The sequence below is a fragment of the Sus scrofa genome, chromosome 11 (genome assembly GCF_054392235.1).
Source record: "Sus scrofa isolate SSC_HxYL_T2T_F1_AM1 chromosome 11, Sscrofa_HxYL_maternal_Yorkshire_Landrace_v2.0, whole genome shotgun sequence".
Taxonomy (NCBI): domain Eukaryota; kingdom Metazoa; phylum Chordata; class Mammalia; order Artiodactyla; family Suidae; genus Sus; species Sus scrofa.
The window spans coordinates 25911626-25939122 of NC_139393.1; the positions used below are offsets into that span (position 1 = coordinate 25911626).

Here is a 27497-nt window from a genome sequence, read left to right on the forward strand (position 1 = left end):
GGAGGCTGCAGCTCGGATTGACCCCTGGCCTAGGAACTTACATATGCCACACGTATAGCCCTAAAAAGAAAGAAAAAAAAAAAAAAAAAAAAGACCAGTAAAAACATTGACATTATACTCATTAAATGTATTTTCCTATCCTTTCAATGACTCTCTGAAGTTATATAAAACAGATGAGCCCTACTTGTCCGAGAAGTTAAGTGATTTTCAAGCATACAATATTAGAGGCCATCGAAACCAGCATTATTTATAAGGAGAATTAAGATGGGGGGGTAGGTGACTTGTGAATGTCAGAGCTAAGTCTAGAATTTTTGACCTTCAGAACGTTTTTCTCTTTACCTTCACGTCTATATGAAGAAAGGTTAGCTAACTAATACTATCGATTATTACCTAACAGCCTAGAGTTCTTTTTTTTCCTCTTTTTTTTTTTTTTTTTTTTTTGTTCTTTTTGTCTTTTTAGGACCACACCTGAGGCATTTAGAGGTTCCCAGGTTAGGGGTCGATCAGAGCTGTAGCCACCAGCCTACACCACAGTCATGGCAACAATGGATCCGAGCCGTGTCTTCGACCTACACCACAGCTCATGACGACGCTGAATCCTAAACCCACTGAGTGGGGCCAGGGATCGAACCTGCAACCTCATGGTTCCTAGTCGGATTCATTTCCACTGAGCCACGATGGGAACTCCCGGCTTTTTTTTTTTTTTAGGGCTACACCTGCGGCATATGGAGGTTCCCAGGCTAGGGAATCAAATCAGAGCTGTAGCCACTGGCCTACACCACAGGATCCGAGCCGCATCTGTGATCTACATCCCAGCTCACCGCAACGCTGGATCCTTAACTCACTGAGCAAGGCCAGGGATCGAATCTGCCTCCTCATGGATCCTAGTTAGATTCATTTCCACAGAGCCACGACAGGAACTCCCACCCTAGAGTTCTGTTGGCACATCTCTTGACCTTTTAAATCATACATTTATCTTCTAATCCTTTGCTGCTGGCCGTCAACAGTGCCACCTGAGAATGGTGTGTTGGTATGTCTAGAAGATTAGAATTTCACACATCATCAGGCTTCCGAAATAGCCTCAGATGGGTACCTCTTACCTCCTTACGCATCTCATAGCTGTGTAATAAAGCATAATTCCTCCCAAGGTTAGCAAATGATTATCCTTCCCAATAGAAATTTAAACACAAATCTTACTCATAAAAATGCTAGTAGCTCCTGATTCTAAGCAAATCTCTCTTTGCCATCTAAGTATTACAAATCAGCCTCCCAATTTCATGATAAATCTTTGTGTTTTGGACTGAAACTCAGCATGCATTTGTTTTCATTTTTTGTTTGTTTGCTTGTTTTTGTCCTTTTGCCATTTCTTGGGCCGCTTCCACGGCATATGGAGGTTCCCAGGCTAGGGGTCCAATCGGAGCCATAGCCACCGGCCTACGCCAGAGCCACAGCAACGCTGGATCCGAGCCGTGTCTGTGACCTACACCACAGCTCACAGCAACGCTGGATCATTAACCCACTGAGCAAGGCCAGGGATCGAACCCGATACCTCATGATTCCTAGTCGGATTCGTTAACCACTGCGCCATGACGGGAACTCCTGTTTTCATTTATTATACCTTTCTCTACATGCTTGAGATTTCTCAAAAGAAAATATAGCAAAGGGGCATTTAAACAAGTCTCTAAAGCAAAAAAAAAAAAAAAAGTATTAAAATCTGTTCTCTTTTTGAGGCTTTTCTTTACTGCTGTGGTTTCATGTTTATGTTGGACGTTGACTATAAGACTTCACAGAGATTTAAGGGATGCTCTGAAAAGTGGAGAAAAATATGACCGTAAAAATGCTGAGCTACTCGGAAAAAGTTATGATCTAAATGTTAGGCAGTTGATAACGACAGTGGGGTTCTTGTTTAGTGACTCTTATGATCCCTCCCTGGAAGCAAGCCTGATACCTGGTCAGGTCTGATTTGACAGCCGTCTTGGCAGGAAGCAGGCCGGGTGAATGGCAGGATCAGGAGTCAGAAACAGAGGAGTTTCCTGGTGGCTCCAAGAGTTAAGAATCTGGAGGGGTGGTGGTGGGAGTTGGGGGTCAATCCCTGACACAGGAACTTCTGCATGCCTCAGGTGAGGCCCAAAAAATAAATACATAAAGGGGGTTAGAAACAGAAATGAACGAGCTTATGCACTTTTTCCTCTACCCCAGTTCTGAAGATCAGTGAATTACTCTCTGTGAGATGTGTAGGGATCCATACTCTGCAGATACTAGATAATTATGACAAAGAGGGATTGTTTTTAATGGAAGCTTAGAACGATCTATAGTAACCAGGAAATGCTCCACATTTGACGGACTTTGAATTCTTCGCAAGCATTTTATTTACTTGGGGCGCAGAAGAGTCCCCAGGCCCATCTGGAAGATGAGAACCAGAGCCTGCACACCATTGAATAAGCCCCATCCTGTCCTTCACGCGTCTCTTCTCAGCCTCTGCAATACTAACTGGGCACTTTACTAGCTAGTATTGCAGTATTTACTAACTTCACTACTAACCAGACAGCTCTGCAAAGGGCACTTTCTTCGCTGCATGCGAGGAAGTTTTTATCTCACTTGCCTGAAAAAGTATAGGATGCTTTTTTTCCTCCTGGGCAGATAATTAAATGGTAGGTGATAGATCAATCGAATGGTAGACAGGTTGGTAACTAACATGTTTCTAGAGCTGTTTAATCAGTATCGGGTTTTGATAAAGAACATCTAACTACTCATTTGACTGCCTTTTTTTTTTTTCTTTTTTTTTTTAATGTGGAGGTTCCCAGGCTCAGGGTTGAATCAGAGCTGCAGCTGCCAGCCTGCATTGCAGCCACAGCTATGCCAGCTTTGAGCCACATCTGTGACCTATACTACAGCTCCCAGCAATGCCAGGTCCTTAACCCACTGAGCGAGGCCAGGGATCGAACCCTCGTCCCCACCGATGCTAGCTGGGTTCATTACTGCTGAGCCACAAGGGGAACTTCTGGGAAAGGAAAGCTTCTTCATGCCCCAATTTGATTGCAAAATCTCTTAAAGCATTTCAACAGTAATCACACCACACATACTCATAGGTCCTAAAATGCCTTAAGATGAATGAGCTACAGTCTTGCCTTCAGAGAACCCACACATTTAAAAGGAATAGACTTGAAAAGAAATCATTGCCTTCCCCTAAAATATACCTAAAGTAGTATTTTGCACCTGGTATGTGTTCAAAAAATAGCTATTGCTTAATGGTCAGTCGGTGAATAGACGGCAGTGAATCTTAAGCATTTTGACCCATAGTATTCCGAGTACTCCCTCCAATCTTTTGTCTCAGACCCACACCCAGAATTTTCTTTGCAGGTCCCGTCGTTGCTCAGATACTCTGAGGTCTATTCGAACCTTCATATCAGCATCAAAAAAATCCTTTGAGGGAGATGGGAGGAGAAAGGAGAATTTAGGGGCAAACCCCACCATTGCAGAGGGCCACCTTGCCCAGTTATAGTTGTCTCAGATCTCAAATGCCTTTCGAGATTCTGTAAGAACGTTACACCCCCTCTCTCAACTCCAGCCTTTTGTCCACAGACAGGACTTTCCCGTGTGCACACTGAGATAGGGAATTTAAAAGGTATTTCCTAAACTAAAAAATATATGTCATGCACCATTGAAAGTAGAAAAGCAGATTGTAAAATCACACGGTCATCATTCTCCATCAGTTAAAAAGAATGTTGATACAAATATACATGTGTGTGAATGTGTAACCCCTTACACGTCTCTTGAAAGGAAATTCAAGCCTAGAAACTTATACAAGAAAACAGTAACAGAGTGATGGGATGATGGCTAATTTTTACTTTCTTTTTTGTGCGTTTCTATAATTTCTATAGTGCCTATGTTTCACTTTCTTCTTCAGAAAAAAAAAAAAAAAAAAACTATGTGGAGAGTTCCCATTGTGGCGCAGCAGAAACAAATCCAACTAGTATCCATGAGGATGTGGGTTCGATCCCTGGCTTTGCTCAGTAGGTTGAGGATCTGGCATTGCCATGAGCGGTGGTGTAGGTCCCAGATGTGGCTTGGATCCCAAGTTGCTGTGGCTGTAGTGTAGGCCGGCAGCTGTAGCTCTGATTCAACCCCTAGCTGGGAATTTCCATATGCCTTGGACACGGCCCTAAAAATAAAAAAAATACAAAAAAAAAAAAAAATAGAAAGCATGTGTATTAGTTTTCTATTGCTGTGTAACAAGTTACCAAAAATTGCTTCTTAAAGCAATGCCTGTTTACTAAGTTGTAGTTGTATAGTTCAGAAGTCCAGGCAGACTCATCTGAGCGCTCTGCTTGGGGTCTCATAAGGCTGAAATCAGGATGTCAGCCAGGCAGGTGCTTACTTGAAGGCTCTGGGGAGGGATCTGCTTCCAAGCCCATTCAGGTTGTTGGCAGGATTCAGTTCCTTGTAATCATAGAACTGAGGTCCCTGTTTCCATGCTGGCTCCCAGGCAGCGTTGCTCCTCGATGCAACTCTTGGGGGCTTGCCCTGTGATCCCCCGCTCCCATCTCAGCCACAGATAACTCCGCATGTCAGATCCCACCGAAGTTCAAATTTCTGTCTTTCCCGTCTACGATCAGCCAGAAGGAGGAAAAAGAGAAAAGTAAAAATAAATAAATAAATAACAATAAAAACTCTACTTTGGGAAATGCTATAAAATTGGGTTGTGATGATCATTGTACAACTATAAATGTAATAAAATTTATTGAGTTAAAAAAAAAACTTTACTGTTAAGGGCTCATATGATTAAATTAGACCCACCTAGATATTCTCTATTTCAATCAAGCCAAAGCCGACTGATTACTAACCTTAATTACATCTGAAAAATCCCTGTTGCCTCATAACATAACATAATCATGAGTGATATGCCAAAATATTCACAGGTCCTGCCCACACTTAAAGGGAGAAGAGTACAGGGCTATATATACCAGGGCAACAGGACTCCTGGGGGCTACCTTAGAATTCTGCCTACCACAGTGTGTGTGTGTGTGTGTGTAGAATTCTGCCTACCACAGTGTGTGTGTGTGTGTGTGTGTGTGTGTGAACTCTCCCCCGAAAGTTAAGAATGGAATCCTTGGGTGGTCCCTGAAGTCTTCATCATCCTTTCTACCTTCTGCTGGAAAGCAGAGAGCACATCTGGTCATCCACAGGGATGGACCAGAAGTGAAAGAGCCTGGAACATCTTTGCTTTTGTTGCTAAGCACACATGCGTCACTCTGCACTTCTCCGTGGCCCTGTGCTGAGCAATTCTGGGCAACAACAAACCAAAGATTTGGAGCCTCCTAGGTCCAATGACAGTTCTTTAGTAGATGGAGGCTTCTAATTTTGATTCTCTTGCCTATAGTATGACATCGCTGGACACTCTGGAGATGGCTACAACATTGATCTGGTTCCAATTAACAAAATCCCCAAGGACAATAAGCAAAGACTAGAAATTCTGAAGGTAAGTGCATTCAATTACCTCTATAGCGTGAAAACTTCCACCAGGTTAGGTAAAGTCTTCTGGTCACTGAAAAGAGTCACTGAAGAAGCAACTGTTATAGGAATGAAAAAATCTTCTTTCTTTTCTTTCTTTCTTTCTTGCCTTTTTTCCTTCCTTCTTTCTTTCTTTCTTTATTTCTTTCCTTCTTTCTTTCTTTTAGGGCTGCACCCATGGACCCATGGCACATGGAGGTTCCCAGGCTAGGGGTCGAATTGGACCTACAGCTGCCGGCCTGCACCACAGCTCATAGCAACGCCGGATCTTTAACCCACTGGGTGAGGCCAGGGATGGAAGCTGTGTCCTCATGGATGCTGGTCAGATTCATTTCCGCTGAGCCACAACAGGAACTCTGAAAAAGACTTTCTGTTTCACAAACATTTAAGCATTAAATGGAGAAAGCACTTATCGTGCCTAAATTCCTTTTCTACACCCTACAAAATGTAAACTCTCTTCCTACATATGTTCAGGGTTTTATTGAGATTCTACAACCTGAGTCTCCTATAGCCTATACAATTCTTCTCAGCTCACATATAGATAGATAGATAGATAGATAGATAGATAGATAGATAGATAGATAGATAGACAGATAGATCGATGGATCGATCAATCGATCTATATATATCAGAAGGAAAAGAATGACTCTTTTTAGAGTACTCTCTAACCCCAACTGTATGTGTATCTTACTATTTTCTAACAATGAACTCGGTATAAGAACACACTTATGTCTGCATACTCACCATGATTTTAAAGTAAATTTCCTCCATTGCTGTTGATATGAGTACAGTGTTTAGTATTAGAACTTTGTTCTGGCGTTCCTGTCGTGGCGCAGCAGAAACAAATCCAACTAGGAACCATGAGGTTGCTGGTTCAATCCCTGGCTTCGCTTAGTGGGTTAAGGATCCAGTATTGCCATGAGCTATGGTGTAATTCACAGACGTGGCTCGGATCCGGTGTAGCTGTGGCTATGGCTGTGGTGTAGGCTGGTGGCTACAGCTCCAATTAGACCCCTAGCCTGGGAACCTCCATATGCTGCATGCGTGGTCCTAAAAAGACAAAAAGGAAAAGAACTTTGTTCCCTGAAAACTCAGCCCATCCCTTATTTTTCTCCTGTGTCATCTCCATTCTCTAGTGTGATACCAAATTTCATATTTTCTCACACCTTCTCCCTTTAAATGGCAGCTGGAGCTTTAAAAATCCGTGCCAACAGGGTTAGTTTGGGAACAACTTCTTGTTTTAAAAATTTTCCTTAAGCGAAAGTCTTATCCAGATAGCACTCATCCAGATATCACTTATCCAGAAAATTTATGTCTCTCTTTTTTTTTTGTCTTTTTGCCTTTTCTAAAGGGCCACTTCCCACAGCATATGGAGATTCCCAGGCTAGGGGTATAATCAGAGCTGTAGCCACCAGCTTATGCCAGAGCCACAGCAACGCCACATCTTAGCCGTGTCTGTGACCTACACCACAGCTCATGGCAACACCGGATCCTTAACCCACTGAGTGAGTCCAGGGATCAAACCCGTGACCTCATGGTTCCTAGTCAGATTCATTAACCACTGAGCCACGATGGGAACTCCTGCGTTATGTCTCTTGATTCTTGCCAACAAGCACCACGGATTTGGAAGTGCAGGTAATTGGAAAGTGCTGCAGTGGTGCCGGATAGAGCCAGCAGAGGCAGGCAGTCTGGCGTCTTACAAATTTATTAAAACGAAAGTACATTTTCAGAGAGCGAGGGAGGACTCAAGAGCCTGCATGAGAGCTCTGGGGTTAAACAAGAGGCCTAATTCCCTTCACAGTTGTTTTTATATCCCCACGACGTGGACCTGAGTGGAGACCCAATTTCTCCTGCCCCAGCCCCCTGTGGGCTGAGTGCTGTTTGATCTCTGTATGAGGCATATTTGATCTGATTGGTCGTGGGCAGGATGCCTTATTTGCATAAGGAACAGGTTATATAGAGGTGGGTGAGGGATGGGCCACCTGGCTTCTCTGTAGGGCATGAGCAGCCCAGGCAGGTCAAGGTCAGGGAGGGGGCACTGCAGTGAGACAGGGCCAGAGGCTTTGGGGGTTCATCCCCTTGAAGGGGACTTAAAGCCTATAACATCTAAGGTGCAAATTAAATAGAACTTGCTCAGAGTGTCTGTGCTTTCTCATTGTCCATAGAAAAATCATTGCGCTTGTTCTAAAGGGAGTTTCTCATTCATAGCTTTTGTCTCTGATCCCAGACAATGCACGCCCACGCTCAGTTCTGCATGAGTGGGGACCACACGTTAGAGGGGACAGAACATGCCATCAAGGACATCGTCAAAGAGGAAGCTGACGAGTACTTTGTCATAGTCTTGAGTGATGCCAACCTGTCACGCTATGGAATACATCCTGCCAGGTTTGCCCAGATCCTGACAAGCAACCCCCAAGTAAATGCTTTCGCCATTTTTATTGGATCTTTAGGTGATCAAGCAACCAGGTAAGTGTCATCTCAGGCTACTTGAGTACCTGACACATGTCATTTCATGGGCTTCCCCTTCTTGGAGGTGGCAATGCTGGCGGGGTGGTGGGGTTGGCAGGGAGGGACAGAAACAAGAGTTGCCACCCTCAAGCAGCTGACAGTCCAGGGAATGGGAGCCTCTGGCTTCTGTTTGGATGAGCAGGACAACTTTAAGTTACTTTTTCAGTTTGTATTTAAACTTACTACCAACACCATAAATCACAAACTGATTTGTCCACCAGTAAATTACCCAGCGTTTTATACAGGTTGCCCTTTTCATCAAGGCGGCAAGCTCAGTTCTGTTCACTTCGTGCTCAAATCAAACTTAGAATAATGAACATTTACTATTTCTCTCCCATCAGACATTGGGTGTGTGTGTCTATATATTGCATGTAGACATACGCACACGTATTTGCAAAAAGTATGTATGTGTGTCCACCTACATCCAGATACGTATATAGACATAGATAATCTTCCTTCTTACACTTCTCCCTTCTTGTATGTCTGCGTCCGTAGTAAGATGCTACACTAAATAGACTGAATCATCTGGAGAGAAATGCATGGGCAGATAATAAATACCATTACGGATCACCATCTGACAGGCGCGCTCATGGCTTTTCTCTGCTTGTAGTCCTTGTAAGAAGCGGAAAACATACATGAAACTATATCTCCTCCAAAAAAAAAAAATCCTGCCTAAACCACCAATGGCCATGTGCCTTTAGTTATGCCACCTCTTTTTTGTTTGTTTTTTTTTGTCTTTTGTCTTTTTAGGGCCACACCCGTGGCATATGGAGGTTCCCAGGCTGCGGGTCGAATCGGAGCTGCAGCTACCAGCCTATGCCACAGCCACAACAACGCCGGATCCCTGACCCACTAAGTGAGGCCAGGGATCAAACCCAAGTCCTCGTGGATACTAGTCAGGTTTGTTTCCACTGAGCCACGACAGGAACTCCATATGCCACCTCTTTCCACCTGCCACCTGTACTGAGTGCCCTATACAGGAGTTCCCACTGTGGCACAACAGGATCTGTGGTGTCTCTGAAGTGCCAGGACACCAGTTTGATCCCTCGCCTGGCACAGTGGGTTAAAGGATCTAGCATTGCCACAGCTGCAGTGTCGTTTACAACTGCAGCTCAGATCTGATCCCTGGCCCCAGAACTTCCATATGCCTCGGACAGCGAAAAAAGAAAAAGGAAAAAAAAGGAGAGAGAGAGAGTCCTATACAGACTAGGAGATGTTTTGGTGTCCAGAATGCTGACATTTTTTTCTCTTTCTGTACCCTTTGCCTTGCTGCAGGATTGCAGAGTATGTTTAAGAACAGACTTAATAGCATATAATTACAGTCACGTTATTACAACTGCCTTGGCATTTTTCTCAGTCATGCATGTCAGCCTCTTCTAGAACCTCCCTGTCCTCGAACACAAACCCTGCCTTTTCCGCTTAGATTTGACTCCAGGACCTGCCCGGGATTCATCAGCCGGCAAGCTCAACAAATACTGGTTGAGCTGAAATAGCTATTTCGTCTTTCTAGTGAACAGATCCTGTTTGACTACTTAAGAAAGCACAATAATACCCTTGTGGTTTCCTAGGGAAAGGATCCAACATCCACTGGCCAAAGATATGCTGCAGAATTCGCTGGTCTGCGGGGCATGCCAAATGGATGATACTGCCCAGGATGGCTGACTTTGATTAAATGTCATTCCAAAACCAAACGCTGTTGGCACAGTGAAAGGAGGCGTTCTTTTGGATAGAACTGCGTCTTGGACTTTTACTGCCTCCCCCAATGTCCCTTTGTTCCAAATGATAAATTGGCATTTAAAAAAATTACCATAAGCCTGTATAACCTCAATGCCATCAAAGCAGCAATTGCATCAGTCAGATTACATTTCTTTTTGTATGATGAGGGGGATGGGGGAGTGAGTGAGAGGAAGAGAGAGAACCACTTGGGATCTGGCTGGGCAACGTTTTCCAAGGCCTGTTTTCTAGGGCAGGAAAAGCAGTTAAAAGTACAGTGTGAGCCCAACAGATTCGCTGGCCCCAGGTGAGCTCATCCCAGATTGCTCCCTAGAGCTCCGTTCGATCAAGGGAGTCGAAAATACCAGGAAATGACAGTCATCCAAGGGAGAACATTTTTTTCTTTGCAAATTCGCTGATTTGCTCACTGAAAAGACCTTTCTTTCAATGCACTGCTTTCCTCCTGTCTCTCCCAGTAGCTCTTCCAAGCCTTTCGTTGCCTAGTAACAGCCGATTCCACCACCATCACTGGCAGAGGCAGGGTATTAAAAAGTAAAGACTTCCTCTGCTAAGAAACCTCTCAGATGCTGCGGTTTGCAGGGGCCAGAGGTAGAAGGGGAGCCCTGATTTGCAATGGTAATCGTCTTTCATCCCCCACCCCACAGGCTTCAGAGGACTCTACCAGCTGGCCGGTCTTTCGTTGCCATGGATACCAAGGACATCCCCCAGATTTTACAGCAGATTTTCACCTCCACCATGTTGTCTGGTGTTTAAGAAGCACCCTTTATCCCCCGATGACCCTGGGGTTTGGAATAAGATAGGAAGAAAGAGCATTTGGAAGAAAAGAAAGCATCTCTAAAGGGCCCCCCGTGTGATGACTGGACAGTTCTGGCATTTCTGGGCCTTCCTGCGCTTGCTCTGTAATCAGAATTCAAAGAAGCAACCAGCGTGAGGCTCATGAAAGGAAATCTCCAACCACTGGTGGATTTACAAGTCATTAGAAGCAGCGAGTCGACCTGCATTTAATGAAAAGTCCGCGTTAAAAGAAGGTGGCTTGAGAACCATGGTGCGTGGCCTGTGTCCAAAAACCTGAAGGAGAGAGGGAGGGCACCTTGGTTTTGCCTTAACAAGATCATTTGTGATCACCTAGGATAAAAAAGGACCCCAGCCAACGAAGGCTGGGACACCACCTTCTGACACGAAAATCCAGGTCTGTGCAAAACCACGCAACCGGCTTCTGTTGGATAATTATTTTTATTTCCCCTCCCCTGCTCTGTCGGGCCCAACAATGACTTTATAGTTTAACTCACTGAAAAGTCCTTTCAACCACAGTATTTTATAAAAGGATGGGTTTTCTCAGTAATTGCATTTCCTTAGCCCAAACCGAAAGGAATCAAAAGATCCTAGGATGGCTTCCTTTCCCACATTACTTTTAAAAGCCTTCTTAAGTAATAAAGAGCCAGTGTCCTATTCTGCCTGCTGCTGGGAATGGAAGGATAAGGGGCATCTGGCCTTGAGTTTCCTGTTTCTTCTCCTTCGGTGCTTCCGAAAAGATTCACTCTACTCCGTGTTGGTGTCTAAAATAGAATGCTCCAAATAGCAAGTGCTCAGGTTTTTACTGAAAGGGAGTTACTGTGGTGGCACAGGGGAAGCAAATCCGACTAGTATCCATGAGGATACGGGTTCGATCCCTGGCCTCGCTCAGTGGGTTAAGGATCCAGCATTGCCGAGAGCTGTGGTGTTGGTCGCAGACCCAGCTCAGATCCTTTGTTGCCATGGCTATGTTGTAGGCTGACAGCTGCAGCTCGGCTTCAACCCCTAACCTGGGAACCTCCATATGCTGCGGGTGCAGCCCTAAAAAGCAAAAAAGAAGAAGAAATGAAATCAATTAGATTTCCAGGGCAGTTTTGCCCAGCGAGATCGCATGGCTTGTCTTCTTTCTCCAGATAGATGCTTGCTCTGTGTGTTTGAATCATCCAATCATGCAAACAGTTTCAATCCAGTTAAACCTTTAAAAATCCAATTTAAACCTTTAAAAATGCAACTGCATTAATGACAGCAAAACAACAGTTACCATGTACCAGGTATGCTAAGTGATTTTTTTTTTTTTTTTTTTTTAGGGCTGCACCCTGGGCATATGGAGGTTCCCAGGCTAAGGGTTGAATTGGAGCTACTGCTGCTGGCCTACACCACATCCACAGCAACGGGGGATCCGAGCCTCATCTGCGGTACACCACAGCTCACAGCAACACCGGATCCTTAACCCACTGAGCAAGGCCAGGGATAGAACCCGCAACCTCAGGGTTCCTAGTCAGATGGGTTAACCACTGTGCCATGATGGGAACGCCTATGCTAAGTGATTTTCTATTATTCCATTGAATCCTCACAACCATGCATATGAAATAGGTGTTTTTACCTCATTTGACAGATAAGGAAAGTGAGCTTCCGAGAACTTAAGTCACATTCCCAAGATCCCCAGCACTTGGTTAATGACTCATTGTACTATTAACATTCTCATTTTACAGTCAGGAAACTCTGCTTAGAGAAGTTCAAGAAAATAACTAAGGAAGTTCCCTGGTGGCCTAGTGGTTTAGGATTCAGTGCCTCCACCGCTGCGGCCAGCGTTCAATCCCTGCTCTGGGAACTGAGATCCCACCTCAAGCCGCAGCCAAAAAAAAAAAAAAAAGAGACTGTGCTCACAACCAGGCAGGGACAGAAGTGGATTGGGTGGATTGGACCTCCTCACCCAGGCTGTTTTTTTTTTTTTTTTGGTCTTTTTAGGCTACAGTATAGAGAGGTTCCCAGGCTAGGAGTCGAATCAGAGCTGCAACTGTCAGCCTAAGCCACAGCCACGCCAGGTCTGAGCCACATCTGTGACCTTCACGGCAGCTCACAGCAATGCTAGATCCTTAACCCACTGAGCAAGGCCAGGGACCAAACCCGCATCCTCATGGATACTAGCCGGGTTTGTTACCGCTGAGCCATGATGGGAACTCCCCAGGATTCTTTATTCTTGCAAACCTAGACGGCCAGCTCTTCATGTCTCTTTTTCTCCTTTCTTCCAATGTAGTTTCTCTTCTTGCAAACTGACTACGTTTCATAGGGCTCGTACCTCTCCCTGTACCCAGAAACTATCTGCATAATTTAAGCTCTCAGAGGAAGGTGTGGGGACCAAGGACATAGGACACTGCTGGAGGGATGCTTCTAACTGCTCCTTCCTGGACACAGGAAGTGCCCATCCAAATGGCAGCTTAGCTCATAGGGGTGCCCCTTAGCTAAAGGGTCACGGCCTGGGAAAACCTTTGGAAATTGAATCCAAGAATGATGGATTGATGGAATAGCCTTTTCCTGTCTTTTTCTTTCTTTCTTTTCTCTCTCTCTTTTTTTTTTTAAGAGCCACACCCTTGGCATAGAGAAATTCCCAGCTAGAGGGTCAAATCTGTCATGCCACTGCCAGCCTATGCTCCTGCCACAGCAACGCCATATCCAAGCCGCATCTGCAACCTACACAGCAGCTTGAAGCAACACTGGATCCTTAACCCACTAAGTGAAGCCAGGGCTCAAACCCACATCCCAACAGATGCTAGTTAGGTTCTTAACCCATGAGCCATAACAGGAACTCCAGAACAGCCTTTGAAAGACTGCTCTCCTGTGAATAGTTACCTGAGTAAGCAGAAGCCTTTTTTTTTTTTTTTTTTTTTTTTCTGGTAACATGGAAAGAATGTTCCCAAGTAATTTAATTTCCGTCTCCCCATGGGCCAGACATCCTTTGCCAAAGTTATTTTTTAAAAATGGATAATTCCTGGCTTTTCTGACAGGTCGAAGGGAAGGATGATGGGGAGGGGGAGGGGAGGAGAGAAGGAGCAGAAGGGCTTATTTGCACTTCTTGCAAGACCTCAGAAGCCGTGCCTTTATTATTAAATGCACTTAATTACAGGTCCCTCCAAGCTGTTCCCAGGCCCTTCTTAGGGCCACGACATTATAATAAACGCATTGTGTGCCTCAGGGGGGGGTTCCGCTGAAAGGCGGCTACACCCCGCCTCCTCAGTGAGCCCGTGTAATGCTGAGAAGGTTCATTGTGGTCCGGAGCAGCCAGGAGGAATGAAGGCTATGAATCGCCACAGTATATGATGTGTGTTGTCCCCGGGGAATCCTTTGTGGCTCCTGCAAGATGACCTCATCACACACGGGGCAGCTGGAGCCCCGCTGCAAGAAAGGGGTGAGAGCCGGCGTACTTGAGCCCAGCACGTGTTTGGCATGAAGCATCTACGTCTTTACACCGCACCGTTTCCTGGGAACTGTCAGGAGGAGAAATCCATCAATGCCAGCAAGGTTTTCTCTAAACAGACCCTAGGGCTTTGCAAGCCCTGTAGAAGTGGCGTGTGGTGGATGGCCTTGTCAGCATTTCTGCAGCCAGCTCCGGAGGCACCAAACCCTCCCTCCACCTGGCTTCTTCCTGAGCCTGTCAGAGCATCCAAAATGAAATTCCTCAGGGGACAGGGCAAAGAGCTAAGGGACTAGCAAGCAAGAGGAATTGTCGCTTATTCGGTGCATTTCATTGTGTTACTGACAATCAGGAGTTCCCGTGGAGGCTTGAGGCTCAGTGGGTTAAGACCTCAAGTAGTATCCATGAGGTTGCAGGTTCAATTTCTGGTCTTGTCATGGGGTTAAGGATCGGATGTTGCCACGAGCTGCAGCAGACCTAGGTCACAGATGTGCCTTGGATTCCGCATTGCTGTGGCTGTGGTGTAGCCCGGCAGCTATAGCTCCAATTCGACCCCTAGCCTGGAAATTTCCATATGCCACAGGTGCAGCCCTAAAAAGAAAAAGAAAAAAAAAAGCCAATCTGTTTCCAACAATCACAGTTATAAGAGATATTTCACAAGTCTCAGCTAATAATTCATGAACCTAGACAGATTTTTTTTTCTGGAATTACGTCTCAGGAATAATCCAGTGTCCACTTGTATTTAGCAAATCATACCTAGTTTTTTCATCTTATTAAGAAATACAGTGTCCATCTTTGAAAAGTTATTCTAGAGTTCCCGTCATGGCTCAGCGGTTAACGAACCTGACTAGTATCCATGAGGACACAGGTCCAATCCCTGGCTTCACTCAGTGGGTTAAGGATCCAGCATTGCTGTGAGCTGTGGTGTAGGTCACAAATGTGGCTCAGATCTGATGTTGCTGTGGCTGTGGTGTAGGCCAGCGGCTACAGCTCCAACTAGACCCCTAGCCTGGGAACCTCCATATGCCGCGGGTGCAGCCCTTAAAAAAAAAAAAAAATTTATTCCAACCAGTAACATGTATATCTTTCAAAAATACTTAAATGAAGGCTTTCTCTGGTGGTCTAGTAGTTAGGGATTCAGCATTGTCACTGCTGTGGCAGGGGTTTGATCCCTGGCCCGGGAACTTCTACATGCCATGGGCATAGCTGGAAAAAAAAAAAAAATTCTTAAATGAAGAGTTTAATTCACTGCCAGTTTCTGGTCAAGGTAATATCATAACGTTCTTCCCTGCTCCTTTTCCTTTGCCTTCTTTCTAAGACTTGCTGTGGCAAAAGCCCTGCAGGTAATGGAAAGGAATTCCAAGGTTCCGTCTTGTAGTAGGAGGACTTCCAACCTCTAGGCAGAATTAGAAGCAAGGAGGTTCGATGCTGCATGGCCATTAACCACCTGTGCAAACTTGGGCAAGTCATTTGTGATTCTCAACCGCTGCATCTATGAGTTAAAAGAATAGGACAAAATGATCTGTCGCACTGAAGCCCCACGTTCCTGTCTCTCACCCAGTGAATTGGCTTTGTCCATCGTATGTTTCATAAGAGCCACATCATTTTGGTGTGTTTTTGTCTCAAGCCCACGCACACTTTAGCCCCTGCTACAGTAGGACTCTGGCACCTGTATCACTCACCCTGACAAAAACATGTGCTGAATGCATGTGCATTTTTTAAAGTTATGTAAATGTCATTAGAAACGCATGAGAGGAGTTCCCATCGTGGCACAGCGGAAACGAATCCGACTAGGAACCATGAGGTTGCGGGTTCGATCCTTGGCCTTGCTCACTGGGTTAAGGATCCGGTGTTGCCATAACCTGTGGTGTAGGTCACAGACACGGCTGGGATCTGGTGTTGCTGTGGCTCTGGCGTAGGCTGGTGGCTACAGCTCCGATTGGACCCCTAGCCTGGGAACCTCCATATGCCACGGGTGCAGCCCTAAAAAGACAAAAGACAAAAAAAAGAGAATCACACAAGAGAGGCTTCACCCCCCACACACACCCCCCAGCAGCTGGACAGATATTTCTGTTGAATCACGATTCACAAGATTTCTGCCCATTGTCTCTTGCTTTGCTGCCATAAAATAAAATTCCATATCTGCTGAGCTGCACAGTGGGATCAGGAAGGATCAGGAATTGGAAAAGTACTGTGTCCCGAGAGCTGACCTTTGCGTCCTGGCTGAACAATGCGTGATTGTGTTTGTGGGTTGTTTTTTTTTTTTTTTAATTGTTCAATCCTGTAAACAAAAAACCTCCTCCAGAGGAGAAAAAAATGCTAGAAAAAATGCTTGCCAAGCAAACTCTCAAGATGAGAGTGATTTAACACTTTTTCAGAGACTAACGCTGTCTGGGGCTTTCACCTTCAAACAGAGACCACGTCTGTTCGGGCACCGCCGTGCCTGTGGGCTTGGAATGCCAGGGTTACATAATTTAAAATTGAGTGGCACTTGTGGTATTTGGCCACCCAGAGCCAAGTCTGACATGCTTTTAAGGTGGTTTGGGTAGAGGGTGGCAAGAACGTTATGTTCTGCTCAAAGAAATCACATCAAGGGACCTGTCGGCTCTAAAGAGCATGGGCCACCACGCTTTGTCCCCACCTCAGCCCCCAGCAGGTGCCAAAGGCCCCCTGATCCTTCCCTCTTCTCACAGGCTTCAGTGAAAGGGTTTTGAAGCTGCTGGCTCTCCCCCTGTAGGAATAATCGGAGTGTTTGTCAATAAACTCTAACTCCAAAGATGGTAGGGACAACCCCAGAGGAGTTCCAGAATATAAAGATTTCTTGAAATGATGGGCAACTCTGAAGCATTCGTAATGTAACTGGAGCTTGTCCTGGAAACGGAGGGACACAGCGTCTGTCTGAACATCCCCAAGCAAGTTGGTCCATCACACTGGTCGCTATGTGGCGACAAAGTAATGAGCCTGTCAAGAGTCTTTTGTGTAATTGGTCTCCTGATGCCATACACGAAGCCTTATTCATTGAAACTTGAACAAAACTAGGTATCTTTAGGCTGCCGTGACATTACGTTGGATTTTCAAATGCAATGTATTTATATTAGTAAAATCTGATGCTAATTTAATGAGACTGACCATTTCTTCATTTCAGAACTAGTTGTTAAGAAGTCCATTGGGGTTGCCACCATGGCTCAGCAGAAACGAATCTGACTAGCATCCATGAGGATGCAGGTTTGATCCTGGCCTTGCTCAGTGGGTTAAGGATCTGGCATGGTAGTGAGCTCTGGTGTAGGTTGCAGATGCATCTTGGATCTGGCGTTGCTGTGGCTGTGGCGTAGGCCAGTGGCTATAGCTCCGATTGGACCCCTAGCCTGGGAACTTCCATATGCTGTGGGTGCAGCTCTAAAAAGACAAAAAAAAAAAAAAAAAAAAAAAAGAGTCACCCATTGGAGTTCCTGTCTTGGCTCAGTGGTAATGAATCTGACTAGCATCCATGAGGCTGCAGGTTTGATCCCTGGCCTCCCCCAGTGGGTTAAGGATCCAGCATTGCCATGAGCTGTGGTATAGGTGGCAGGCAAGGCTCAGATCTTGCATTGCTCTGGCTGTGGTGTAGGCCAGCAGCTGTAGCTCTGATTGGCCCCCTAGCCTGGGAACCTCCATATGCAGCAGGTGCGGCCCTAAAAAGACAAACAAACAAATAAATAAACTTCCAAAGTCGTCCATCATCGGGCTCTGGAAATAGATTGTCTCGACAAAGTGAGGTGGTCCATTTCCTTTGACAAAAGATTTTCTGGTGCAGATGAAATTTAGCCCTGGACACACTGGCCCAGAAAGGAAGCACCTACGGGCCAGTGGGAATAAATGGCAAAGGCTGGGGAAGCAGCCTGTTGGCCAGTGTTGGCCTTCCTCCTGCAGGGGTGGGTGGGTCCTATAGATCCTGGGCTGGCACGGAATCCAAGGGTCTCTGCAATAAGCTAAGATACCCCAGATTCCAGGATATAAGCACACAGAATAAAAAGGGCATGTGATGGGTACCTGGGAAGCCTACTAAGGCTTATTTCATGCACATGTGGCCTGGGAAATACTGCTGTTTGCATGGCTGTAAACAAAGAAATAGTTCGCTCTTGAACAGCTATTTTCCAGGAAGATAGACTATGAAGATGTGATATTCGACGTGAGGTCCCTGAACTGAAGAGGCTCTCCTCTCTCTCTCTGACCTTTCATGCCAGCTGGAGGGCGCAGGGGTGCGCTCTGCAGAGGTGGAAGCTTGTCGCGGCGCCACAGAAACTGCCTGAAAGCAGACATTCAGTCACTTGGCTGGAATACAGCGCCGCACAGCTGGCCTGGCTCCTTGCCCCTCACATCTGAAGTCTCTCTTTAGAGCAGGGGTTTCTCAGCAAGAGGGGCTCCTCTTTTAAAACACAAATAGCCCTGAGAGACCATCCATCATGCGCATCTTGGTTTGAATCCCTTCATTCACAGGCTTTCCTCCTTATCCAGCAGAGATGAAGGTCCTCTGACCAGACTGTCAGCGGGGAGGGAAGGGAGGGGGGAGGAAAGGGGGGAGGGCGGGGGGGGGGGAATCGGAGGGGGAAGGAGAAGGGCATGAGGGGTGTTTGCCCCTTGGAGCATCACCCAAGCAGAGGACTGAGCCTGAGACACAGCAAGAGGGCATGAGGCATGGGCACATGCCAGCAGGGCGGGTGGTGACATAATTGCCTTAGCCTGTCCATCTGGTCCACCAGAGATCAGTCACTGAAGGCATCAATGCCTGGGCGTGGACAGAGGCTTGGTTCTCTTCATTCTTGCTTTTTCAGAGACCTCAGATTTCCACCTGTATTTTGCCCTCTGTCTTTTTTTTTTTTTTTTTTTGTCTTTTTGTTGTTGTTGTTGTTGCTATTTCTTGGGCCGCTCCCGCGGCATATGGGGATTCCCAGGCTAGGGGTTGAATCGGAGCTGTAGCCACCGGCCTACGCCAGAGCCACAGCAACGCGGGATCCGAGCCGCGTCCGCAACCTACACCACAGCTCACGGCAACGCCGGATCATTAACCCACTGAGCAAGGGCAGGGACCGAACCCGCAAACTCATGGTTCCTAGTCGGATTCGTTAACCACTGCGCCATGACGGGACCTCCCCCTCTGTCTTTTTCATTATTTCTTTCTTCCTTTTGCCGCCCCGGTGGCTTATAGACGTTCCCCGGGGCCAGGGATCAAACCCGCACCACAGCAGCAACCAGAGCCGCTGCAGTGACAATGCTGGATCCTTAACTAGCTGAGCCACGGGAGAACGCCTGCCCTCCGTCTTATGAAAGCTCTACCTTTCTGACATCTGGGTTACAGAAGCAGCAGACATGTTCGAGAGAGGATTCCCTTGCCATGGTCAAAGGCAAGGCCTTTCAACTCTGGAAACCTGCTCCACAGCCCCTGTACCAGGTCTTTGGTGATGTGAACACATCAGATCCTTTTTTATGCCCTGGGTCAGTTTGCCTAGAGAAGAACTCTTACCTTGTCCTGAGGCCTTTCAAAAAAGGACATACACCCCTGAGAGGCTGCAGCATTTATTGGAACCCACGAGTTCCCATCATGGCTCAACACCAATGAACCCGACTGGTATCCATGAGGATGCAGGTTCGATCCCTGGCCTCGCTCAGTGGGTTCAGGATCTGGTGGTGCTGTGAGCTGTGATGTAGGTCACAGACGCAGCTCAGATCTGGTGTTGCTGTGGCTGTGGTGCAGGCCGGCAGCTACTGCTCCAATTCAACCCCTAGCCTGGGAACATCCATATGCCAAGAATGCATTTAAAAAAAAAAAAAAAAGAACATACACCCCTGAGAGGCTGCAACATTTATTGGAATCCACTTCCGTTCCAGCAGAGGGAAGGCTGATCTGGGCCCCTCTGGACCTCCCGGCAAGCCATGGGGGTGTTGCAGTTGCAAAAAGCTTTGGAATTCTGAGCTCCATCGTGGTGGGGACAGAAGTGAGGTCGACCCGAGCCTCTTACACTCAGAACATTCCTCCTGTGGAATGAAAGGGCTGAGCCCACTTCTACTAAGAAGTTTTCTGAAGTGTCTGTAATTCAGCCTTTAGGCAGAAGCTGTTAGGTAACAGTTTGTAAAAGCCCTTAAGTATGATTGCCTTAGCCCTGAAAAATGAAGGACCTCTGAAAATATGAATGGGACCTCTTAAAGAAAAATAGCCCTTTTTTCCTCATCTAAGAAAAACCTGGTTAGTTTGTGTTTTTCTTTGTTTTTCAATTGGGGAGGGGGTTGCTTTTATTTATTTATTTTTTTTAGGGTTGCACCCACAGCATATGGACGTTCCCAGGCTAGGGGTCAAACTGGAGCTACAGCTGCCGGCCTACACCACAGGCACAGCAATGCAGGATCCTTAACCCACTGAGAGAGGCCAGAGATCAAACCCGCATCCTCATGGATACGAGTCGGGTTTGTTACCACTGCACCACAACGGGAAGTCCTGTTTTTCAGTTGAAATGAAACTGAGTTTTACACTCTGAGCCTGGCTTTTTTTTTTTTAACTTCATTGGAGTACAATTGACTTATAAATTGTGTTTGCTTCAGGTGTACAGCAAAGTAAATCAGTTATTTGTAGACATATATCCATTCCTTTTCAGATGTTTTTTCCCATAGAGGTTTTTCTCTGTGCTGTACACTAGGCCCTTGTTACCTGTCTATAGCGGGTACAGTTTTTTGGTGGGTTTTTTTTTTTTTTTTTTTGAGGTATGATTGACTGTATCATTACATTAGTTTCGGGCATAAAATATAATGATTTAATATACATATGTATTAAAAAACGATCACCATAATAAGTGTAGTTAACATTCATCATCATATTATTTATATCTGGAAACTAACATACGGCACAAATGTATCTTTCCACGGAAAAGAAACTCATGGACTTGCAGACCAGATTTGTAGTTGCCAAGGGGGAGGGGGAGGGAGAAGGATGGACTGGGAACCTGGGGTTAATAGATGCAAATGATGGCCTTTGGAATGGATAAGCCATGAGAGCCTGCTGTATAGCACTGGGAACTAGATCTAGTCACTTGTGATGGAGCCTGATGGAGGATATTGGGAGAAAAAGAATGTATATATATATATATATATATATATATATATATATATATGTGATTGGGTCTCTTTGCTATACAGTAGAAAATTGACAGAACACTGTAAACCAACTATAATGGAAAAAATAAAAATCATTTAAAAAAAATAAAACTGCTACCAAAAAAAAAAAAATTTCATCATCACACGTAGAAGGAGAACCAGCTCTGCATCTCCTGAACCTTTTTTTGCCGGTGACCTCCCTCCTTTTCATCCCAGCCTCCCCAAAAGGCTTATAAATAAAGACCCTGGGTGTTCCCTTTGGGGCGCAGCAGAAACGAATCTGACGAGTATACATGAGGATTTGGGTTCAATCCCTGGCCTCATTCAGTGGGTCAGGGATCCAGCATTGCCGTGCGTGAGCTGACATCAATTTCCATCTTAAACCCAATTCAGTTCCTCTCCAGGAAGATCTAATTGGTTTCACGGTTAGATGCCACATGGCCAGCAACCTGAACATAAGCCAGACGTGCCCAGGTGAGCACAGCAGGCAGGGCGAGGCTGGCATGGTGATAACACTCACCCTGCTTTCTGTGGGCAGACACAGCCCCATCACACCATAGCACCCAAGAAACTCACCCTCTACTTTGTGTGGCTCAGGCTTGGCATTGATGGAGGCACGACGGGTCTTTGGACCTGCACCTACTGGGTCCATGAATTGGGGCCGGTTTCTCGGTCTCTCTGAGCATCACTTTTCTCGTCTCCGAGGGAAAATAATGATGAGAAGAATAATTCCATATCTCTGCATTCATGCGAAGATGGAAGTAAAGGAAAGAAAACACCTTATAACCGGAAAGTGTCATCCTGCTCAACAGGCATTTTATTTTAGTTCCATAGAGGGATCCTTGGAAGGTAAGAGCCTCTTTTTTTTTTTTTTTTTTTTTTTTTTTTTGCTTTTTGCTTTTTAGGGCCACATCCGCAGCAGCATATGGAAATTCCCAGGCTAGGGAGCCCATTGGAGCTACAGCTGCTGGTCTCCACCACAGCCACAGCAACGCGGGATTTTAGCCGTGTCTTCCACCTACACCACAGCTCAGGGCACCGTGGGACCCTTGACCCACTGAGCGAGGCCAGGGATCAAACCCGCATCCTCATGGATACTAGTCAGGTTCACTTCCACGGCACCACAACAGGAACTCCAGTAAGGGTCTCTTTGACCAATTTCGTTTGGGGACCAGGACCTCCAGAGCCCCCGTCAAACACCAGAATGGACACAGAGCCCAGAGCAGCCTGTTGCTCAGGGTGAATGAAATAAGGACCAAATAAAGGAAAATGGAAGGCAGGGCAGGTGGGGGTGCCCGGGAGACCATGGGGGGGCCACTCAGCCCAGGGGCTCCGTGTCCCTCCCTCCAGGACAGCACAGACCTCATGCTCTCTGTCTTACTTGCAGGCGTGCTGGGATCCTGATATGCTTCATGGTCAGAACTTTGTGTCTCTGGCTGAGAGGAGACGAAATGCCCTTTCCCAGGAGGGTCTCCCAGGAGTTTGCACAGCAGCCCCTGTCACCCCTTTGGGAGCAGTTAGCCCTGAAAGTGTTTGAAAAAACGAAGTCTCTTTAGGATGGCTTCCTGGCCTGACTCCTTCCACAAACCCAGGGGAGAAGCCCTGACTCAGCCAGCTATTCCGATGTCCCTTAAAAGAATTGGTCCCTTTGGTTCGTCCCTTTTGGGGTGTGACTGAGGAGTCTTCAGAGGCTAGTTCTGGGCTGCCACATTCTAGCACGCCCAGGCAGAATAATAAAAATTATTATTGTTTCACAAAATAATAACAGCTGGCTCTTCTCTAGAACTTCCCACAGCCCAGGCACTTCCTAAACATTTACACAGATAAGCTCTTTCAATCTTCACAACAATTTCATGAGAGCCCGACTCTTCTTATTCCCATTTTATTTACAATACAAAGACAGGGAATTCCCTTCATGGCTCGGTGGTTAATGAATCCAGCTAGGATCCATGAGGATGCGGGTTCGATCCCTGGCTTCGGATCAGTGGGTTAAGGATCCGACGTTGCTTTGGCAATGGAGTAGGCCGGCAGCTGTAGCTCTGATTCGACCCCTTGCCTGGGAACCTCCATATGCCGCAGGTGTGGCCCTAAAAAGACAGAAAATAAAAATAGAAAATTAAAAGCAAAGACAAGAATGTATATATGTATGTGTGGCTGGGTCACTTTGCTGTACAGTAGAAAATTGACCGGAGTTCCCGTTGTGGCGAAGTGGTTAAAGAATCCGACTAGGAACGATGAGGTTGCAGGTTCGGTCCCTAGCCTCGATCAGTGGATGAAGGATCTGGCATTGCCATGAGTTGTGGTGTAGGTCGCAGACGTGGCTCGGATCCCAAGTTGCTGTGGCTCTGGTGTAGGCTGGTGGCAGCAGCTCCGATTCGACCCCTCGACTGGGAACCTCCATATGCCTCGGGAGCGGCCCTAGAAAAGGCAAAAAGACAAAAAGAAAGAAAATTGACAGAATACTGTAAACCAATTATAATGGAAAAATTAAAAATCATTTAAAAAAAAAAAAAAAAAAAAAAGAGCAAAGACAGCCAGTCTACCCAAAAGAAGGGGGAAAAAAAGCCTACTCGCCGACCGAGGGAGAAAGAGACACACAGGACACTCCGATCACAGTGGGGGCTGAACACCCCCAGGTCATCACTGTGACCAGGTCTGCCTTCCCTGTCATGGGAGGAGCTTCCCTGTCATGGTCCAGGCTCGTTTGCCTTTGACCTGGTCCTGAAAACACCATTGGAAACTTGAATGAAGAGCTGTGAGGGTTTCCGTTGTGGCTCAGCAGAAACAATCAGACTAGTATCCATGAGGACACAGGTTCAATCCCTGGCCTCGCTCAGTGGGTTGAGGATCCGGCGTTGCTGTGGCTGTGGTGTAGGCTGGCAGCTATAGCTCCAAGCAGACCCCTAGCCTGGGAACTTCCATATGCAGCAAGGTGCGGCCCTAAAACGCAAAAAAAAAAAAAGAAAAGAAAAGAAAAAAGCTGCAGGCTGTGAAGACATCGGTGGGTCTCCAGGGCAGCAATCAGGGAGGCCTTGGGGGAGGCAGCAGTGAGAGCATCTGAGCCAAAGCCTGAAACTGGACCATCCCGGCAGAACTGACCGGACCGCTCCCTGGGCTTGGCTGCCACTGTCCACACCTGAGAAGCAGCCTCCTTCTCGGAGCCCTCCGGGTGGCTTTCAGGGCTGCTCAGCTGCTAACTCTGGCCACGGGCCACCTGGAGCCCAGAGTAAGGACGGCTCAACAGAGGAAGCCTTCTTACATGGAGGGATTTCATGACGTGGCTGTTTTGTTTTGCTTTGCATTTTTGTTTCTCCTTGAAAATGAGCTGAGAATCTTCTTTTAGCCAAGATTACAAGCTGGGTTGGTGATGAAGGTCCGTGCAGTGCAGAAGGAGCCCTGGGGGAGGAGCGTTGGCATTAGCAAGCCCTTCTGTTGAAAATGGATGGCTTGCTCTGTGGCCAAAAAAAAAAAAAAAAAAGAAGAAGAAGGAAATTAGCCGAAAGGATGAGAATCATCATCTCGGCCTTTCTGAGGCTGCCAGGGATTCCCTGACAGATCCCCATGGCCCACAAACAGTTCAACCCAGCGCACAACCCAGTAAGACCGCTAGGTTCATAGATTTCTAGAAGGCTTCAGGAAAAAATGTTCTCAAACCAAGGCAAAACCGTGTTTTAGCAAGTCATTAAGCAAAGAGCCTGGCACAACATGGATTAGTCATTGGGGTGGATGGATGGATGGATGGATGGATGGATGGATGGATGGATGGATGGACAGACGGATGGATGGACAGATGAATGGATGGATGGGTGGATGGAGAGATGGACAGATGGACAGATGAATGGATGGATGGGTGGATGGATGGATGGGTAGATGGATGAATAAATGGATGGATGGGTGGATGGATGGATGAATTAATGGGATAACTCAGTGTGTAAATGAGGGACTGGATGAGTTTCAGGGGAGAAAGTCTGCCTTATTTAAAATACCTCAGGGAAAGGGGGTGCCCAGGGCTCTTATTAGTAGCCACAACAATAATAATGGAGCAGAGGCAGAGATTTAGCTTTAGCCTAAGCAGGAATTCTGTCACATCTGCTAGCCTAGGACCACTTCTAATCAGCTTAAACGAGAGATGACGTGGTGGAATGGATTTTATGCCAAGAGAAGAGCAAATCAGACACATAAGCTTGACCCTATAACAAAATCTTACTAATGGGAAGGGCAAGGATGCTGTGTGGGGGGTTGTTTGTTTGTTTTTGCTTTTTAGGGCCGCACTGATGGCACATGGAAGTTCCCAGGCTAGGGGTCAAATTGGAACTGCAGCTGCCAGGACTAAACCCATGTCCTCATGGATACTAGTCAGACTCATAACCACTCAACCACAACAGGAACTCACAACGCGGTATTAAACATGAATTTGTGGAGGTCCCATCATGGCTCAGTTGTTAATGAATCCTCCTAGGAACCACGAGGTTGTGGGTTCGATTCCTGGCCTCACTCAGTGGATTAAGGATCCGGTGTTGCCTTGAGCTGTGGTATAAGTTGCAGATGTGGCTCGGATCTGAAGGTGGTGGTGGCTGTGGTTGCAGTGTAGGCCAGCAGCTGAAGCTCCAATTCACCCCTAGCCTGGGTTCCATATGCCACAGGGGCAGCCCTAGAAAAGACAAAAAAAAAAAAAAAAAAAAAAGAATTTGTGTCACGTCTGCTCCTGGTGCCAAGCAGACAGCGAGTGCGCAGAAGTAGCAGCCTGAGGATAACTTTTTTTTTTTTTTTTGGCCACTTCTGCAGCATGCTTACGTTCCCAGGCCAGGGATCGAACCTACACCACAGCAGTGACAATGCCAGGTCCTTAACCCACTAGACCACCAGGGAACTCTGTAGATACCACGATAAACCTCAGCAACCTGCAGGCCTTTCGTGCTTCTCAACCACCTCAGCCCCATGGCAGCCCCGAGTTAGTCAATCAGCAGGGAGCCCTGCCCCCGGAAGACGTGTGGTCCCCCAGCCCCATCTCCCAACCTTCAGGGCACCACAGCTCCTGAGTCATCCTTTGCTGGACATGCCCTCCCACCCCTCCCCCAGCTGCACCCCACTCCTTCAAGGCCTAACTTGAGTGAGCTTCGGAGAGAACAATCTCCAGAGAATCTTCTCCCTACAGCTCTGCCACATATATTTATTCACCCAGTCAACAAATATTTACTGGAGTTCCCGTCGTGGCTCAGTGGTTAACGAATCCGACTAGGAACCATGAGGCTGCAGGTTCGATCCCTGGCCTCGCTCAGTGGGTTAAGGATCTGACGTTGCCATGAGCTGTGGTGTAGGTTGCAGATGCGGCTCGGATCCTGTGTTGCTGTGGCTGGGGTGTAGGCCAGCGGCTACAGCTCCAATTGGACCCCTAGCCTGGGAACCTCCATTTGCCACAGGAGCGGCTCAAGCCAAAAAAAAAAATAAAAAATAAAAAGAAAAAACAACAACACAAAAAAAACACATTTACTAAGCACCTGCTATGTTTGAGGCACTCTCCTGGGCTGAGGCTACAACACCGAACTTGCTCTTATGGAACATACATTCTTGTGGCAAGGGCCAAAAATAAAAATAAACAGAAAATATGTAGGTAGGGATAAGCTCTGAGAAGAAAAATAAGGTTCATTATCGCTGAGCCGCAATGGGAACTCCAAGACTTTTTCTTTTTCTTTCTTTTTTTTTTTAAAGACAACCTGGCCAAGTTCTGCCCTGGGAACATCTCCCAGCTGAGCCCACCTGTGTGTGCGGGGAATGTGGCCAAGAGGTGAGAGCTCAGGGCTCAGCCGGGTGTTGGGGTATCTCCTACAGGGGCACTGGGACAGAAGAGGGGGTGGCCAGGAACCTGAGGAGAGTGAGAGAAGGACTCCCCAGCCGAGTGACTTGGAAACAGATCAGATTTCAATTATAGATCTAGGAGCCAGGGAACCTGCTCCCCCGGTGAAACCCAGGGTCAGCCGTTCCACAGCCAGAGGACAGAGGAGCCATTCATCCCCCAGAAGCTGCTCCCAGACCTGCGGACGGCGAGGACCCCCTCCCCGGGCCGCTATCCAGACGTTTTTGTGGACAGAACTCAAATAACTTGATTAAGGTAAGATGAAACGAGAGACGTTTGCTCCTTGAAAATTGCTAACATCTGGCTTGGCCAGCACGCCAGAGCGAAGGCTCTTTGTACTAAAGAAAGAGATGCCGCCGCCACCACCATCATCGGAGCCGGGTCGGGGCTCAGCTGCTCCCTCCACACCCACCTCCCTGCCCATCAACAGGGAGCCCCGGACTGCGATGTAGGGATGGCGGGACAGAGGGCGATGTCATCAGCCGACCTCTAGGCCACCTCGACGCCACCGCGACTGCGCATGCGCCTTTGAGGTGCTGGTTAGTTTCTCGGCTTCAATATTCC

The 27497-nt window shown here is 46.8% G+C and overlaps 1 protein-coding gene across 2 annotated transcripts in view; it reads left to right on the forward strand.

Annotated features, from left to right (window-relative positions):
* Positions 1–27497, forward strand: part of VWA8 (von Willebrand factor A domain containing 8) — a 545205-nt gene that overhangs the window by 378857 nt on the left and 138851 nt on the right. Inside the window, exons 43-45 of one of the 2 annotated variants that reach the window (XM_021065625.2) lie at positions 5381–5479; positions 7739–7977; positions 10398–11202. The exons of the other annotated variant lie outside the window; for it this stretch is intronic. Of the exons in view, the coding sequence (XP_020921284.2) occupies positions 5381–5479; positions 7739–7977; positions 10398–10506 (447 nt within the window). The 3' untranslated portion in view covers positions 10507–11202. Of the gene's footprint in view, positions 1–5380; positions 5480–7738; positions 7978–10397; positions 11203–27497 lie in introns of those variants that run through there. 2 annotated transcript variants of the gene reach the window in all.